Source organism: Dendrobium catenatum, unplaced genomic scaffold, assembly GCF_001605985.2.
Source record: "Dendrobium catenatum unplaced genomic scaffold, ASM160598v2 fragScaff_scaffold_231, whole genome shotgun sequence".
Taxonomy (NCBI): domain Eukaryota; kingdom Viridiplantae; phylum Streptophyta; class Magnoliopsida; order Asparagales; family Orchidaceae; genus Dendrobium; species Dendrobium catenatum.
In genome coordinates this window covers 9212624-9229726 of record NW_021318693.1, presented here as the reverse complement: position 1 = coordinate 9229726, position 17103 = coordinate 9212624, and the positions used below count along the sequence as shown (strand labels likewise).

General features: G+C 36.6%; 1 protein-coding gene across 2 annotated transcripts in view; it reads left to right on the top strand.

The window, feature by feature from the left end:
- The window catches only part of LOC110106625, a 52858-nt gene that overhangs the window by 14394 nt on the left and 21361 nt on the right, over positions 1–17103 (top strand). For both annotated transcript variants that reach the window (XM_028693159.1, XM_020836574.2), the window contains 3 exons: positions 13018–13269; positions 13362–13481; positions 13958–14035. In XM_028693159.1, the coding sequence (XP_028548992.1) occupies positions 13018–13269; positions 13362–13481; positions 13958–14035 (450 nt within the window). The remainder of the gene's footprint in view (positions 1–13017; positions 13270–13361; positions 13482–13957; positions 14036–17103) is intronic.

Sequence of the window (17103 nt, the reverse complement as noted above, 5' to 3'; positions counted from 1 at the left end):
AGTTGACGTTTCAACAAACAAGGGATGAAATAACTTGAAATTTGGCTCCAAGTTCAAGAGTCCATAACATGTATTTGGGATTTTTAGGAAAATTCCAAATATCATGCACAAGTTGGGGAAGATGGTTGTTTATTGATTTTGTGCTCCAACAAACAATTCAAGCGAATCTAGGGTTTGACCCTAGGATTTGCTAGTGCTCTTTTGGGCCCTTTAGATGTCGTTTGGGAACCTTTACATGGACTTAGAGATCAACAAGCAAGGATATGATTTGTTGGTTTTGTATTTCAACAAATGAGATGGAGGAAACCTAGAGTTTGGTTCTAAGTTCAGGATTACCATGCAGTGATAATTTATTGAAACCTTGGGGGTTATTTTAAATCATCATGCATGAGGAAGATTTGCAGTTGGAAGAGAGCTCTTCATTATGATTTGAATGCTTTGGATTTAATTGGAGAGGGGAAAATTCACTCCTACGATTTCTAAGAGGTTTGGAAGATAACTATTGGCGTTATCTAAAGAACCTAGAGGCTTGAAAACGAATCATCATTGAGCATCCTCCAAATAGATCCTAAAGGTCAATTTTGACATGATCTAAGGGAAACCTAGGAGTGTATGCATCAGTAGATTCATTCTGTTAGGAGCTGGATCATATACTCAATTTGAATATCATTGCACTCCACCTCTTAATTTACAAGTCACATTAATCATACGTAAATAATTCTAAAATGTCATGGGATATAATCCATAAACCTTTGAAAGCCATGGAGTATTCCATCTCTGCTTTACAAGCATTTAGAAATTAAATGAGCATGCTTGTAGCTTTGTAAACTTTTAGGCAAATGAGTTAGCAAATGACCCACAACATGCATATTTTTGGTCATTTCACTTCAAACCTCTAATTTGGAAGTCACATAAATAGGATTAAATAACCATAATCATGAGTGTTCATGGGCCTTATACTACGTTTCAAATGTATTTTTAAAGTTACATGAACCTATTTAATTGTCTTCCAAACTCCCACAAATTGAGCATCATTTCAAGCAAACGATTATTATTGTTTAAATGCTCTAAATTTGAAGTAATCGTGAGTTTGGTTGGGCATATACAATGTGAGGTCCACAACATAGACCCTACAGAGCCTATGGATAAAGTCCATAATGATTTGATATTAAAGATATTATTTCCAACCAAACACATTCATTAGATATTCACCAATTTCTAGAAGGTGTCGTCTTTATATCCAAGTTCTCCGAGAGATATAACAAATTTGGCATGACATGAGGGTAGGATAGAGGTGAATGCATCCTGCAATATTTGAGGACCTACACATGTAGGAGGTAGGAATGAATGTAGCTTGCAACATTTAGAGTGTATACAAGTTAACATTTGATTTCGCGTTGAATAACAACACCTAACCTAAGGTTTGATCATAGGCGAGGTTGTTGGGCTCAAAACAAGTGCTAGTACATGCATTTGGGAGTTGTCAGACACAAAACTGGCCACCCTACGCACATTGACATCCTCCTCGGGCTCTCACATGAGAACCAACACGTGGAAATCATCGAATTTCCACTTTTTGCAGAGAAGGCAGCCGTTATTTTAGGTTTTAGAAATTTAAATGCAAGGTTTCTGTGGACCTAAGGGTTCGTGGGGATGTCAACCACATCAAATGGCCAAAGGACCTAGGGATTTCTAAGTTTTGACGGATTTTACCTTGCCGGGTTGTCATGGCGCTAACCACACTCCACTTGTATTGTTAAAAGCGAGATATGGCAGAAGATAGAAGAAGAAACTGCTGTCCAAGAAGCTCTATACCGTTGCTTTCTCCGTTGGAGTGCTCCCGGACGCCGCTTTGTTTTTTCAAGCTCACCGGAGTCGAAGAAAGGAGTGGAAGAAGCCACTAGACCATTCTTGCGTGTAAGAAGAGAGTGGGGACAATAAACCCAAAGCTCTCAAAATCCTCTGCTGTGAAGAGGAAATGACACGACAGCCTCGCTTCACTCGTGTCCGGTCCGTTCGTGCTTCAACACACGTGTATGGGAGCGACGTCTTCTTCGGATCTTCCTGCCCTCAGTCAGCCTCACGCGGAAGAGGTGACGACAACCTTGCTCCGTCCGAACTCCTAGCCGATTGAGCCGCTTGAACACGCACGTGGAAGAGCCCTTCCTCCTCTGCCTCTTTTTACTAGACAACCTCACGTAGAAGAAGGCCCCTTCCGAATTTATCCACACATGGGCAGGAAGAAGTCCCATTCTCTCTATGTCATCTGCTTCTTCTGTATCCACAGAATTGAAGAAGACGAATCCCCTCTCTCTCTCTTTCTCCGTTTGGGTCGCATGCAAGCAGGTGAAATCGGATGGCTTCTCTACCCTGTCTCCAACTCTCTCTATACGCCAAATCGAGGCAAATCCCACTCGGTTAGATTTTTTGTTGAGATAACTTACTGCAGCCACTGAAATCAGACGTGATTCGATGGGGGAAAAACACTGTAGCAATGATATTTGAATCTCAGCCCTTAGATTGGATTTCTTTAAATTGGATCTGGTTTGGGTCAATTGGGCTAGGATTGAGCCCGAATCTAACCTTAAATTTGATCAATTTGAGCCGATTCAGGTTTGATTAAGTCCAACTAGTCAATTTTATGAAATCGAACTTGAATTGGCGTCGGATTGTGTCAAATTTGGTTCGACAAGGCTTGACGAGCCTCAATCGGATTCGATTTGAACCGAATCAAGTTGATTTTGGTTAATTTGAGGAATTAAATTCAATGTGATGAAATTAAGGTCCAATTTGTGTTAATTTTGCTTCGACGGCACTCGATTGAGTTATGGGCTCGAATCAGCTCGATCGGGGCGGATTTAGGCGTCAATGCGAAAATATATATCAGCACCCATTAAGAAAGTCAAAGTACCACCCCCTACCTATGATGGAGTCCACGGCTCAAATAAATTCTTTGATTGACTTAGATGGATGAGCTCTTTGGCTGGTACCAAATGTATGACTACAAAAAAATCATCTTTGCTAAAGATGAAGCTTATAGGACATGTCAAAACCTTTTGTACTATTGTCTTAATGATGGAATAGAGGTTAGGGAGACACCAACTTACTTAGGGTTAGATGAAAGTGATGTAAGGGCTAAATATTGTCCAAGGAATCATGACAAGAAGCTCCATGAGCAACCAATGACCCCTAGGTGATGAAGCATGCAAGTAATAGAGTACATGCATGCTTGAGGATTTGATTGTTAGGACCAACTCCATAGATCAAGAGTGAAAATTAGCTAACAAATTCATAATTGGTCTTAGGAGTGAGATCTTATATTAGATAGAGTTACATGACTCTCAAACCCTAGAAGATGCTTTTTGTTATGCTTTACTCTTAGATAAGTATAAGAAAGCAGTATCTTCATTTAGAGCTTGAGGTCTAAATTTATCTTTTCAATCATCCTCATGTTCTACCTAGAGGTCTAATGCTAGACCTACACCCTTTTTATCTAGTGCCCAACCTAGTAGGAGTACTACTAAGTCATCTCTATGACTAAGGATATAATATATTTCAAATGTCACTAGGAAGGCTATACGTAGCATCAGTGCAAAGTCAATATCATGTTCTTAGATAAGGCTGGAGAAAAAGTAGAGGAAGAGAGGGAGGAAATTTGTGATGATATTCCTTTTTTGATGTGGAAGTTAAGCATGTGGGAAACCCTTTAGGTGTGATGAGCTATTTATCTGCATTTGCAGGAGCAGAAGATTAGAGAAGGAGAAGTATTTTCTCTGTGTAGGTCATGTGCAAGAGAAGATGTGCAAAATGGTTATTGATGGAGGTAGTGCAATAAACATCATATCCAGCCATGCTAAGGCTAGAGTAGGCTTTAATACTGAATCCCACCCAGATCCTTTCCACGTATGCTGGTTAAAAATCTGTACCTATCACAACTAGGTGTTTAGTGCCTATCGAATAGGAAGCTATGTTAATTATATATGATGTGATGTCCTCATGAAGATCACTCATATCTTATTAGGAAGGCCTTAGCTTTATGATTTAAATGTCATTCATATTGGTAAAGAGAACACTTATGTGTTTAATTTCAATGACAAGAATATAAAGCTATTTCCATTAAAGCTTGTAGAAAAGAGTTCAGGTACATCTCCTCATAGGGTATTTCCTACTCCAAATGATTCATCGGATAAAAGGCCAACAAATTATCAATATAAGATTTTCCTGACACCTCCCCATATGCCTAATTCCAAATTACAACTCAAGCCTAGTTAGAAGAAGAATGGCAATCTTTAACTCATAGTATTTTCATCTCCTAATGATAGGGACAACAACTCCAACTTAACATTATTGAGTCCTACTCTTGCACCGATGCCTTTTGACATTAGACTTGAAAAGATAGGATTCAACACTATGCTCAAAATTTTCTGATCCTACATCCTATTATTTGCTTCAAGTGAGGGATGTTGTACCAGAACCCTCTAAACATTGTATATCTGATATAGTAGCTCCTCTCTTATCTAAATTTTAGTATCTATATCCTGAGGACCTACTTGTGGTCTACCACCTCGGAGGTTATACAATATGTCATAGTGTGCATTCTTAGTTTACAATCATCTAATCTAAGTCCATCAGGCATGTTGAACTCAAAGACAAGTAAATAAACTATTTAAGAAGGCTTTGTCCAAGAGGGTCTTAGTCCTTTTGCAGTTCTAGCCGTCTAGCACATATAAAGGATGTTATTTGGAGAACGTGGCTGTCAACAAGTTTACAATTACATATTTCCAATTACGGGATTAGATGATTGCTGGATCTTATTGAAAATGCCACCTATTTATCTAAAATAGATTTAAAAAGTGGATATCATCATATTAGAATTAGGGCAGGAGATGAATGAAAGATTGTTTTCAAAACTCCTGATGGATTGTATGAATGGTTAATAATACCTTTCAGATTTTCTAATGCTCCTAGCATATTCATAATACTTATGAACACAATTTTGAAGTTATTTTGATGCATTTAGATTTTTCTGCTTAAATTTTGTTATGAACTATATTTGTTATATTTTCTATTTTTTGTTTTTATGCTATCCTATGATGGTGGTAAATCCAATGATCATGGTAGGAAGAGGTTTGGATTTTGTTTCCTTGGATTTGCCGGCTTGGGGGGGTCCATTTGTCCTTTGTAGGCTGCTGGTTTCATGAGAACTATGGCTGTTTCGGTTTGAGCTTAGAGAGTTGTATGAGTTATTGTCGTGTCTGCTGCTATAGTCATGATATTTTTATGTTGATTTTAGTTAGAAAAATCATTTAGGTCACTTGAGATTAATCTTGATTAAATTAAGAGAAGCCAAAATTTATATCAATTTGAAGAAATGTTCCTCCTGTTTGCTCAAAGATAGTTTTCTTGGGTTCATAATGACTGTTGATTGCGTGAAAGCTAACCCTACTAGAATTCAAGCTATCTTATATTGGCATGTATCAAAGACTTTCACTAATGTCCATAGCTTTCATGACTTTGCTATCTTTTGTCAAAGATTTGTTAAAAGTTTTAGCATGATTTTGTAACCTCTATCATTGACATCCTAAAGAAAGACAAGTTTATTTGGACATCTGCAGAAAAAGCCATGGAGCAAATAAAATTCCTTCTAACCTAATCACCTATTCTAAAACTTTAAGATTTTAATAAGACATTTGAGATCATGATGCGGACATCAAATCATGAAAAATCTTTCAGAGACGTGGCCGATGATCGATAGCCGCTATCGCGTCGATCTATTTCTGAGTCTTCATATGTATTTGTTTTATTTATTTGCTTTATGTATTTGTTTTAGTAGAATTTCCCATTTTGCCCTTATTTAAGGGTTTTGTCATATGTACGCCCTAAGGGCAATGTCGTCTTTTATTTCCTTTCATTGTAAGAGGGTATATATAAGCCCTATATGTTTATTTTGAGGTTAATGAATGAATTATAATCAAATTCTTGCAAATTGAGTTCTTATGAGAGCTTGAGAGTCTTTGGAGAGAAATTCACTAGAGAGGATTATCGGATCACCCACCAACTTTGGAAGTGTCCGGGTTCGTGGTTATTTTCTTCCTTACATTTTCCTTCTCTTCTTCCCCTCTTGTTCTAGCCGCCGGCCACCCTAAACCACCCTCTAGCCACTGGCCACCTTAAACCACTCTCTAGCTGCCACCCTAAGACCTCCACCACCAAACCACCGCTCCCCTCACCCCACCACCTTCCCCCCATAGCCGCTAGCCTAGCTCCACCATCCTCCCAACCCTAGCCGTCGGCCCCTTACCCAAACCCTAACCTAGCCGGCGGCCCTAGCCCCTTCCCCTTGCCTCCAAATTTTCAAATTCCTCATCAATACTTTCCTTTCTTACTTAGTCTCATTTGGGAAAGCTTTTCAATTTAAATTATTCAAATCAAGTTTGAATTTTGAAACATTTCCTAAAATAGAGTTCTATTTTAGGAAAGTTCGTAAATCAAATTCAAATTAATTTTGGATGGGATTTGAATTAATTCCTCCTTAATTTGGGATTCCCAATTGAACTAGTCTTAAATTTCTTTCCCAAAATTCCCCAACCCCATCATGATGCCTCCGGCTCCCTTCTCTCTATTTCTCTCTCCCTCCATATTAATCCCTTTCCATATTTGGCCTTTGTGTTTTAGGAAAGACTTTGAATCCTATTTCAAAATAATTTGAATTTCAAAGGCTTCCTATTTAAGCCTAATCTTTTTAGGAAATAAACCCAAAATCTGATATTAAATCTCAGATTTAAGTCCCAATTAGAATTAATGCCAAGACCCTCAATGTGGACATCTTTCCCCTCAATGAATGTGGACACAATTCCCCCCCTCTCCCTAGGTCGGCCCCCTTCCCTCTCTCTTTCCTAAATCATCTACTCCACTATACGTCCCAAAACTTTTTTCCCCAATCCCTTCAGCCCAAGCCACCTCCACCCAAACCCTCCCACGCAGTTTTCTCCCTGTTTCTGAATTTCCTGGGTGCTGTCCAGGAAATTTTCGGCAAGGAAAACTGCTGCCCTGCTCTCCAGGAACCTCCTATTTGATGTCCTGCATGTTCACAGCCGCTGTCCAGGAAATTTCGGCAAGACAAGCTGCTGTCCTGCTCTCCAGACACCTCCTGTTTGCTGTCTTGAAAGTTCACAGTTGCTGTCCCGAGATTCCAACAGGTTTCTAGTGTCGTTTTGCCAACCGGAAAACTCCCATTCGATGCCCAGAAGATCTACACACGGCTGTCCACTCGCGGGACTACTTCAAGATCAACCACTAACCTCCGAAACTTCTTCCTCGCATCGCAAATTAGACTTAAGAACTTGACGATGGTAAACTCTTCCCCAAGTTTCCTGTATTCCTAGTTTATTTTCAATTGTGGCTATATTTTGATTCACAAAATCATGTTTGTTCTCCTCCGCTAAAGCTTAGTGATCTAGAGAGTTGAGTGAGGGATCCTTGCATAGTGACTAGTCTTATTGTTAGCATAAGGATTTTTGATGAAACCCTTCCATGTATGGAACGTTTTGAGTAATTGACTATTTTAGGATCTTAACCTCTACGCATATGATTTGACCTAAGCTTATTTTATCGCCTTATTGTTTTGTTTTATCGTTTAAAATCAATATAAGTTTATTTACTATTGTTCTCTAAAATATAAGCATGCAAAATCCTAAATCAATATCATCCAATCATTGTAGTCTTGCATCAGATCACCTATGATGCCTCTAGTGTAGGTATAGGTGGTGTTTTTAGCCAAGAAAATAAAATTGTAGCCTTTTACAATGAAAAAATTAAATGATGCTAAATAATGATACATAATCTACAATGGAGAGTTCTATGCAATTGCTCAAACCTTAAGATAGTCGAGATATTACCTTCTGCATAGGAAGCTCATTCTCAATATTGAGCATCATGTTCTAAAGTTTATTCACACAAAAAAAGTTGATCTGTAAACATGCTAAGTGGGTTGAATGCCTTTAGGATTTTACATTTATTTTGAAGCACAAGCCTAGGGTTGAAAACAAACCCGTTGTTGTACTTTTAGGGTTATTTTGGTAATCTCTTCTTTTGAATCTCAAATTCCCATATTTGAAATACGTAATGATGATTATCTAGTTTATCTCAATTTTCATTTGATTTATCTAGAGCATTTTAAGAATGAAACACCATTTATTTGTTTAATTGGTGACTATTCTACTATCGATGGTTATTTATATAAAGGAAATTATGCATTCAGGCGTCTTATCAAGGAATTTTCTTATTGTGGAGTTATGTCCGAGTTATGTTCAGGACGTATTGCTAGACATTTTGAAAAGATGAAAACTATACATATCCTTGAACTTAGATTTTATTGGACTTTTTTGAAGCGAGATGTTGAAAGAGTTGTGACTTTAGTGCTTTGACGGTAGAAAAATCACAACCACAAACCAAGAAGCAGGAAGATATTATGCTTTATCCATTCCCTTTAGGCCTCGAGAAGGCCTTTCTATGGATTTTATTTTAGGCTTACCTAGGAATCCTCGAGATCACAATAGTATTTTTATTATGGTTGAGTGATTTTTTAAAATGATCCATTTCTTATGTTTTTCAAAATCCAATAACGCTTCATATGTAACAAGCTTTTTCTTTAAAGAGATCGTTATTCTCCATAAACTTGTTTTCACAATTGGTTCTAACAAAGTTGTCAAATTTGTATTTTATTTCTAGAAAACATTGCCAAAGTTGATGGGTACCACACTGGAATTTCTTTTGCGTTTCACTCCTAAATTGTTGGCCAGACTGAGGCAATCAATAGATTTTTAGGAAACCTCCTTAAAAGTTTGGTGGGTAGGAGTTTTTGCAATTGAGATCTTCACTTATCAACAGCTGAGCCACTAACAAAACTTTATTTGAAATAGTTTATAGTTATAACCTAAGAAACCAATTGATCTTGGTAATATTCCCAGGCATGCGTTTTCTGATTTTGCATTTATTTGCAAAATATTTTCAAAGCATAATATAAAGAATTAATTAGAAATTACAAATGGAAAATACGTTGAATTTAGAAATAAAGATAAAACTTTTAAAAAGTTCAATATTGAGGATTATGTGTTAATTCGAATCCGTCCGGAGTGGTATCCTTCCACATCATGTAGAAAGTTATAAGCTTGGGCATGTGATCCTTTTGAAATTATTAGGAAAATTGACACTGATTCATATGTTATTAATTTACCTAAATACATGTTTATTTGCTCAATTTTTAATGTGAAAGATCATATATAATATAAGGGAGTTAGCCAACCCCCAATTTTATATGATACTTCTTTTGTAGGTATACAAAATCATTCTTTGCCGAAGCTAAACCAACACTCATTTGTGGAGATGGACCACATCATAACATATGAGGAGGACCAACTTGGAGAACATAGGATTTTAGCATGGTGGAGAGACAAACTACCCACTAAGGACTTCTGGCTCATCAATTACGATTTGAAGAAGTTAGCACCATGTTTGATGACTGATTATTTGGACCTTAACTTTTTAGAGCTTTTTTTTTAAGGTACAGGGGAATTGGTGTAGCACTAGGAGCATCAAAAACACCAAATGATAGAAATGATCCAACTACTTGAGCTTAATTTAGAAAAAAATACAACTGAGTATAGTGGACTCATCACTAGGAGCAAATTGAAGACCATAAACTATAGAATTTTATTTATATTTTCTAATTAATTATGTGTGAAAATTTAATGTGGTATTGGAATTGTATGTAAGACTTAGTGTTTTTATTGTGGATTTCATGGTTAATTGGCTAGTAGAAGGCACTGGATTAAGTTAATTAAGTGCCTTATGTATGGAGTGAGTGGTTGGCCAAGCCAAGAAGCTAAGGAGTGTAGGGGCCGGCTAAGCATGGAAGGAGGGAGAAGTTGTGATGCTTACTAGTGTGTGCCATGCCCTTCCCTTTACTTCCTCTTTTTAAATTCAGATTTCTCGTGCAAATTGTATAAATACTTAATTGGCTGTGGAATGAAGAGATTGATTTGTTTTGTGACTAAATTTTGAAAAAAAATTGTTGGTGGGAGCTTGGTGGCCGGCCAAACTAGTGGGGTTGTGTGATCCTTCCTAAGACTATTACTAATGTGAGTAGCATGATTTATTTTTCTTTACTTTGTGTTTTGTCCTATTAGTCATTCCCCACTCTAGAAAATTATAATCCTAATTTTGCTAGTTTTCAAACCCATCATTTGAGAGCTTTTGTGGGAATTGGCCAAACTGGGTTAGAACTGACCTAGTTTTAGTTTGCCTTCAATTGGATGGCATAAACTCCTCTAAAAATTCTCAAAAACTCTAGATCTGTAGTAAACATCCTACAATTTAATATCTATACATTTATTTGGGGTTCTTATTCACTAAATTCCTAAATTCTAGGAGTTCTAAGTCACTTACAACCTTCTTCCAGAAAAGGGAAATCTCAGACTAGTTTGGGAAAAAATTCAGGGGAAATTAAAAAACCTCCACAAAAAATCATCAAATTCTCCATATTATAACTAGACATCTTAATCTTCAATTTGATTTTTATGTCGTCTCATTTGGACTTTTATAGAGGAAGTTTTAAAGGGTTAGAACCTCGTGCTCGAGATCCTTGCTAGTTGCTGAAATTGAGTTTGCTGACTACTAAATCCTTCCCAAACTTAATTCCACTCAAATTTAAACTTCATCAAACATAGCCTTTCCTAAATATCTTTGGTGTGCCCGCCATCCATGATGTAGAACGGAATTGATGGCAGCCACCCAAAGAAAGAAGTTATCCAAGGTTCCTGTTGTGGTTTGAGGGCTTGAGGAAGTAGACATCGGGTGGTGGCTCTTTGGGCGTCTGGATAACAACACATTTCGTTCTCGAACCTTTGGACAGCAAATAGAAAATCTGGGACAGCAATTTCAGAAAGTTCTGGATGGCAACGGTGGCTTCTGAGGACGTTGGACAGCAAGAGGGCGACTTTGACTTTGCAGGACAGCAGTCTCCTAGCGTTAGGAGGGCTGGAACAGCAAAGGTTCTGGTTGAAAAATTTCATGCCAGCAAGAACCTTGGCTGGAATTTTCTGGATAGCAAAATCTGGACTGGAACTTCATGGACAGCAGCAAAATTCTGGCAGCAAAATTCTGGCAGCAAACTTGGGGTGCAGGAAACACCAAACTGGGTGAAGAGTAGGAGGAATTGGGAGAAGATAATCCTAGCAAAGCTGCTGGGTAGGAGGCGGTCAGGTAGGGCTAGGATTTGGGATTATTTCCACTTGACGGGGCTGATTTTGTGGCCAAATTAATGAGGTTTGAATTATTTCCTAAGTGGAGATTTTGGGATTTAGGAAACAATTTCCTAATCCCACCCTAGAGGGGCCGACGACAATCAAGCATGGGGAGGATTGATGAGGTGGATTGATAGCTTCTTAATTTGGGTAGTGGGAATAGGAAAGGTTTTAATTAAATCCTTTTTGAATTTCAAATTCAAATTGAACTTAATTCAAGAACTTTCCTAATATAGGTTTCATTAAATTAGGAAAGAAATTTATAAATTCAAATTGCTTTGAAATTTGAAAATTAAATCTTCCCAATTTAAGAGTGGACACTTATGGAAAAGATTCAATGTGTGATTTGAATTTTGGAGGGAGAAGATAAGAGAGAGGAGGGCCGGCCATATGGGGAGTGGACATGGGTGTCTAGGTTCAATGTATGTGGGCCATATGCATTAATTTGGGATTGGAATTAAATCTAAATTTAATTTCAGATTTAATGTAGTTGGGAGGTTTTCATTCAAATTCAAATAGATTTGAATTTGAACATTAAGATAATTACCTAAAATATTAAAACTAATTTAGGAAAGACTTGATGGCAGGTGGAGATGGGAGGAAACCAAGTGGAGAGCCGGCGGCTTGTGGCTTGGTCGTAAGTGGTGGTGGAGCTAGGTCCGGTTTGGTGGAAGTAGGGAGAGAATGAAGATGACGACTAGGAACAACAAGAAGGAACAAAAGCAAAAGATAAAAGATAAAACCGCGAGCCTTGGACTCTTCCGAAGGCTGACGGGTGATACGTTGCCCTTCTCTAAGGGACTTCATGCCACGAGCCCGAACCCATCCTGCGGCTGGTGGAAACTCCACTTTCCTCCCATAGGAATCTCACCCAAGTTCTCTCCAAAGAACACAAGTGCAAACAAAATCACTTTTCTTAATAATTCATCATTGATCTCATACAAGAGCAAGAGCCTCTATATATAGGCCTTAAAAGAAAATTAAAAAACAACAATTGCCCCTTGGGCTTACATAAGACAAGACCCTTAAATAAGGGTAAAAACGAAAATTGCATAATTAAAAATAAACATTACAAATAAAATTTAAGATAACGTAGGACGATCACGGCCGTCCATCTTCAGCTCCTCGGATAGGCATGGACGGTTGGATGTCTGCATCAATCCACCAATTGAATCACGTCAGTGATCTAAAGCAGCAACACCATCTTGCTTTTCACAAATTTTTGTATTGAGGAGCTTTTCATAACCATATCTGCTAGAATGTGCCTGTGTTATAGCTGTAAGAAAGTTAGTCCGCTTTTTTCTGAAGGGGAAAAAATTTATAATACTTATGATATTTTTCAAAAATATTATTTTTCCTACAATAATTCTACATCTAATTTCTCAGAAAATTGTCATTGTTCAAAACAGATCCTAAGTAACAGCTGCTGCCAACAAAAAGCATTTATTTGCATGAAAAAATTGAACAAGTTTTTTTCCTGCCTTTACCAGAATTTGAGTTTTGAATTTAGATGAAAAAGTTGTTTTTAAGGAATAAATTATGTTTGAAAAAAAAAACTTTTTAAAAAGTTTTGACAGCAAAAGGAAAATCATTAGCCACCCCAAACGATATTACGTCAACCCTTTTTAGTGATTGAACTTGCTTATTTGGTATTTTAAGTATTGGGTCGTTTATAATGTGTACTATGATCGAGACATTGGTCGTTATTTCTCAGGTACTGGAGCCACATGCTAGACGTGTGGATGAAGGATTCAGTGAAGCACGAGTATTGGCTGAGATTTCCTTACTGCCAGATAAGATCCGCATATCATCTGGAAGACGGCCTGTTGCTATGGCAGCAGGCTATGTTGATCGAAGTTATAAAGATGGAGAAATAAGGAAGCAAGTTTTGGTTGTTGTTACATCTGGCTGGTCGGTTATGTGCTTTGATCACAACCTTAAAAAGCTTTGGGAAACTAATTTGCAGGTATATACCACACATTTTGATCAACTTTGAAGATCAAGGTACTATATAGTGCAAACAGGCTTATGTAGCTACCTTGCTTGCTTATTTGTCAGGAAGATTTTCCACATGGCGCTCACCATAGAGAGATAGCAATTACTATAAGTAATTTCACACTAAAGCATGGAGATGCAGGGCTAGTGATTGTTGGTGCGAGGATGGAAATGAAACATCATGTATGCTTTATTGTCTTTTATATTTGTGAACTTATCAAATGCTGTGATATTAAATATTTTTCCAGCTATTTTTGTTTGTCCGTTAAATGAACCTTTTATGTATTATCCTGTGTCTTTTCTTGATAAACTGATCAATGTCTGATTGATCCCCAATGCTACTTATTCTAGGTTCTTTAACTTGGTGTATGTGCATACGAGTATATGACTGCCATTGTTCCCATTGAGTTGTTTTGTTTATTTTGTGGTAATGTATTGCTTGTTTGTTTGATGCTACTTTCTTTCTAAAGTTCACACCACCCGTGGACATATGCATCTATCGGTAGATATATTTATTTATTTGCGTGGAATTGTATGTGGAATGCCTTTATATATTTATTCTTCCCCATTGTCAAGTAAATTCTTTTTATTTTCTTCCACTCTTGCCGCCTTGGATATGCCAGTTTGTTTAATCTTATTCCTATTCATCTTCTACGTAGACCATGGATTTCTTTGAACAGAGCTTGCTGTCTGATAAAATTGAGGAGCTGCACCAGAAAAATGCAAGCGAGAAAGAGGTCTGAATCTTGTATATATTTTTGCTTCTAATTGCTTCGAGTATATAGTTATTTGATCACTTTTTTATCACATGCTGTGTAATTAGCATGAATGATCCGACCTTTAAATAATAATTGATGAATTCCGTCAAAACTTAAGATTTTTTGTTAAGTAACATCTTTTTGCTTCTGATAGATAATTTTTTTATTATGAATATTAAGATTTTGTGATTTATATGTTTTTTTTTTAATTGATTTCTTATGGTTTAAGGGCAGATATTCTTGCAATCCAATAAATGTTTATGGTTTGGGGGAATGAATGTGCTTAAGTAATCAAGTTCTTTTTGTGACCTTATCTCGTTATACTAATTTAAAATTGTCCTTCACTTTGAATTCTTTTGTTATAATTTAATATTATTAGTCTTGGCAAAAGCTCTGCACAACTTACTGATCTTGATTGCTTAGAAGAATATTTATAATTCGCATTCACCTTGCAAGGATTGCAAAACATGTGCTTATAAGATCTAACTTTCCTCGTGGGTTATTATATGTTACGTTACTTCCTTTCAATGCTTTTATTAACTGTTGTCATACTTGTTGCATGTGAACATGCTCGTGATTGAATCATCAAAAGTAGTGCAAAAGAGAAATCTTTTTGTTCTTTTACAATGATTCTAAACTCAGTTTGAATTGTTCTTTACTCTTTCTTACCTCAAGTTAATAGTTATTTTTCTGGCTCTGTTTTTATACATAAAATTGAAAAAGGGGACTTGAACATACCATTTAATGCTATCTTATTTACTTTTTTAACACTCAAACTTCATATTTACTCACATAACATGCAATTCTTTAAATAACATAAACAATAATACCTTCGTCAGCCGCCTGTTAATTCCCCATGTCATGTGTAGGTCACGATTACCTCCTGCTTCGCATGCAGTCAATTTCATCAATACTCTTCCCCTACCAAGATCTTGTTGTGACTATCTCGTTTCTTCTTTAACATCGAGAATCCTTCACACATTGTTGGTTTCATCAATGCCCTTCCCCTTAACTAGATTCCATAGTGATTTCCTCACCTTTTCTTCACCATCAAGGGTTTTTAGATTTCGAATAGGGAAATGGAATGCAAGAAACAAGGCACGATTTTGAATAGGTGAATGGAATGCGAGAAACAAGTGGCAATTTTGAATAGGGGAACAAAATGCGAGAAACCGGCAATTGTGACAGAATTTAACATAGTGATAGTTTAATAAGTAAGAAGTTTTATGTGTTAAATATGTAAATAGAATATTTTTTAGTGTTGTTTATATAAACCCCCCTTCTAAAAATTCAAATAGAACAAGTTTTCAACCAGCCCATTTAGTTGTGTAATGGACTTGGAAATTATGACATAGGATAATTTTTGCTTTTTAACCATATATCCTAATACATGTTGCAAAAAGATTGTTTGTCTGAAGAGAAATTGAGATATCTTGGTTTTTTTGCTATGATTGTAATGGATGTACAATTAGGATTCTAAATACAACTAGTAATGCTTTGAAGGATTGCCACTCTTGTTATTGAATACACATGTAAGTCTGATTGAATGTCATTATCTATTCCTTCATCATTTGAAGAACTCTCTTCCATAAAGTTCTTCTTAAGGTATGCTTCATGAGAATTTGGCGAAAGATGGCCAAACTGATTGTGTGACACTCAAAAATCACAACTAGAGCATTATGTTGCCATCAAATTAAATGATGTTGATTATTTGATGGATCTCATGAGATCTACTCAATGCCTCATAGAAATGGAGGTGGCAAAATTAGAACAAATGCTGTAAGAGTAGAAACATAAGCTCGACAATTGGATACATCTTTTGGTTTGGAGGTTTGAGAGTGTTTTTATAGGCTGGTAATTCCCAAATATTAAAAATTAAAACTAATGTTCATGTAAGCAGGCTAATCAACATACATTTGGTTGAGGTTTTATAAGCATCTTCTTACGTCTTAAGATTCTCACAGGGAGTTTGTTGTATGTATTTTTTAAAAGCGCTCATGTGAAGAAGAACTAATAAGAAATTGACTTCATTTTATTCTCGATTTTTTAGCATTTATCATGGTTTTATATTTCCCATTTTACAAACATTTTATCTTAATATAAAAAATTGTGGCCTATGCGCATGCTCAATGAATTGTACAACAACAACAACAACATCAAGCCTTTGTCCCACTATGTGGGGTCGGCTACATGAATTCTTTTTCGCCATTGTGTCCGGTTAAAAGTCAAATTCTCATTTAAATCTAATAAAGAAAGATCATTTCTAATATTTTCTAACTAAATTTTTGTAGGTCTACCTCTACCTTTCTTAACATAAGTCAAATCTAATACCTCAACTTCCAAACCGGGTCATCGAAAGGTTTCTGTTTAATGTGACCAAACCATCTAAGGCGACTCTCTCTAATCTTGTCTTCCACTCGAGCTACTCCAACCTTTTCACGTATATGCTCATTTCGTATCCATCTCTAATGATCAAGCCACTCATCCACCTAAGCATCCTCATCTCTACCACACTTAACTTAGTATTACGCTTTTCTTTTAATGGCCAACATTCGGCACTATAAAGCATTGCAGGTCTCACCACCATCTCATAGAATTTTCCCTTAAGTTTGAGGGAAACTTTTCTATCGCACAATAAGCCCGATGCATTCCTCCACTTCAACCAACCAACTTGAATACTGCTGATAATATCCCCATCAATTTCACCATCACTCTGAACAATAGATTCAAGATATCTAAAACATGTACTCTTATTAATGACTTGATCACCCAAAGTCACAATCCCATCACTAGGTCTATTGCTATTAAAACTATACTCCATATATTCAATTTTAGATCTACTCAAGCGAAAATATTTAGACTCTAAAGTTGACCTCCATAATTCGAGTTTACCTTCAACTCCCTCTCTAATCTTATCAACAAGAATAATATCATCAGCAAAAAGTATACACCAAGGTACATCCTCTTGCAAATGTCTAGTGAGAATATCTATGATTAAAGCAAAAATATATGGACTTAAGGCTGATCTTTGATGTAATACAACCAAA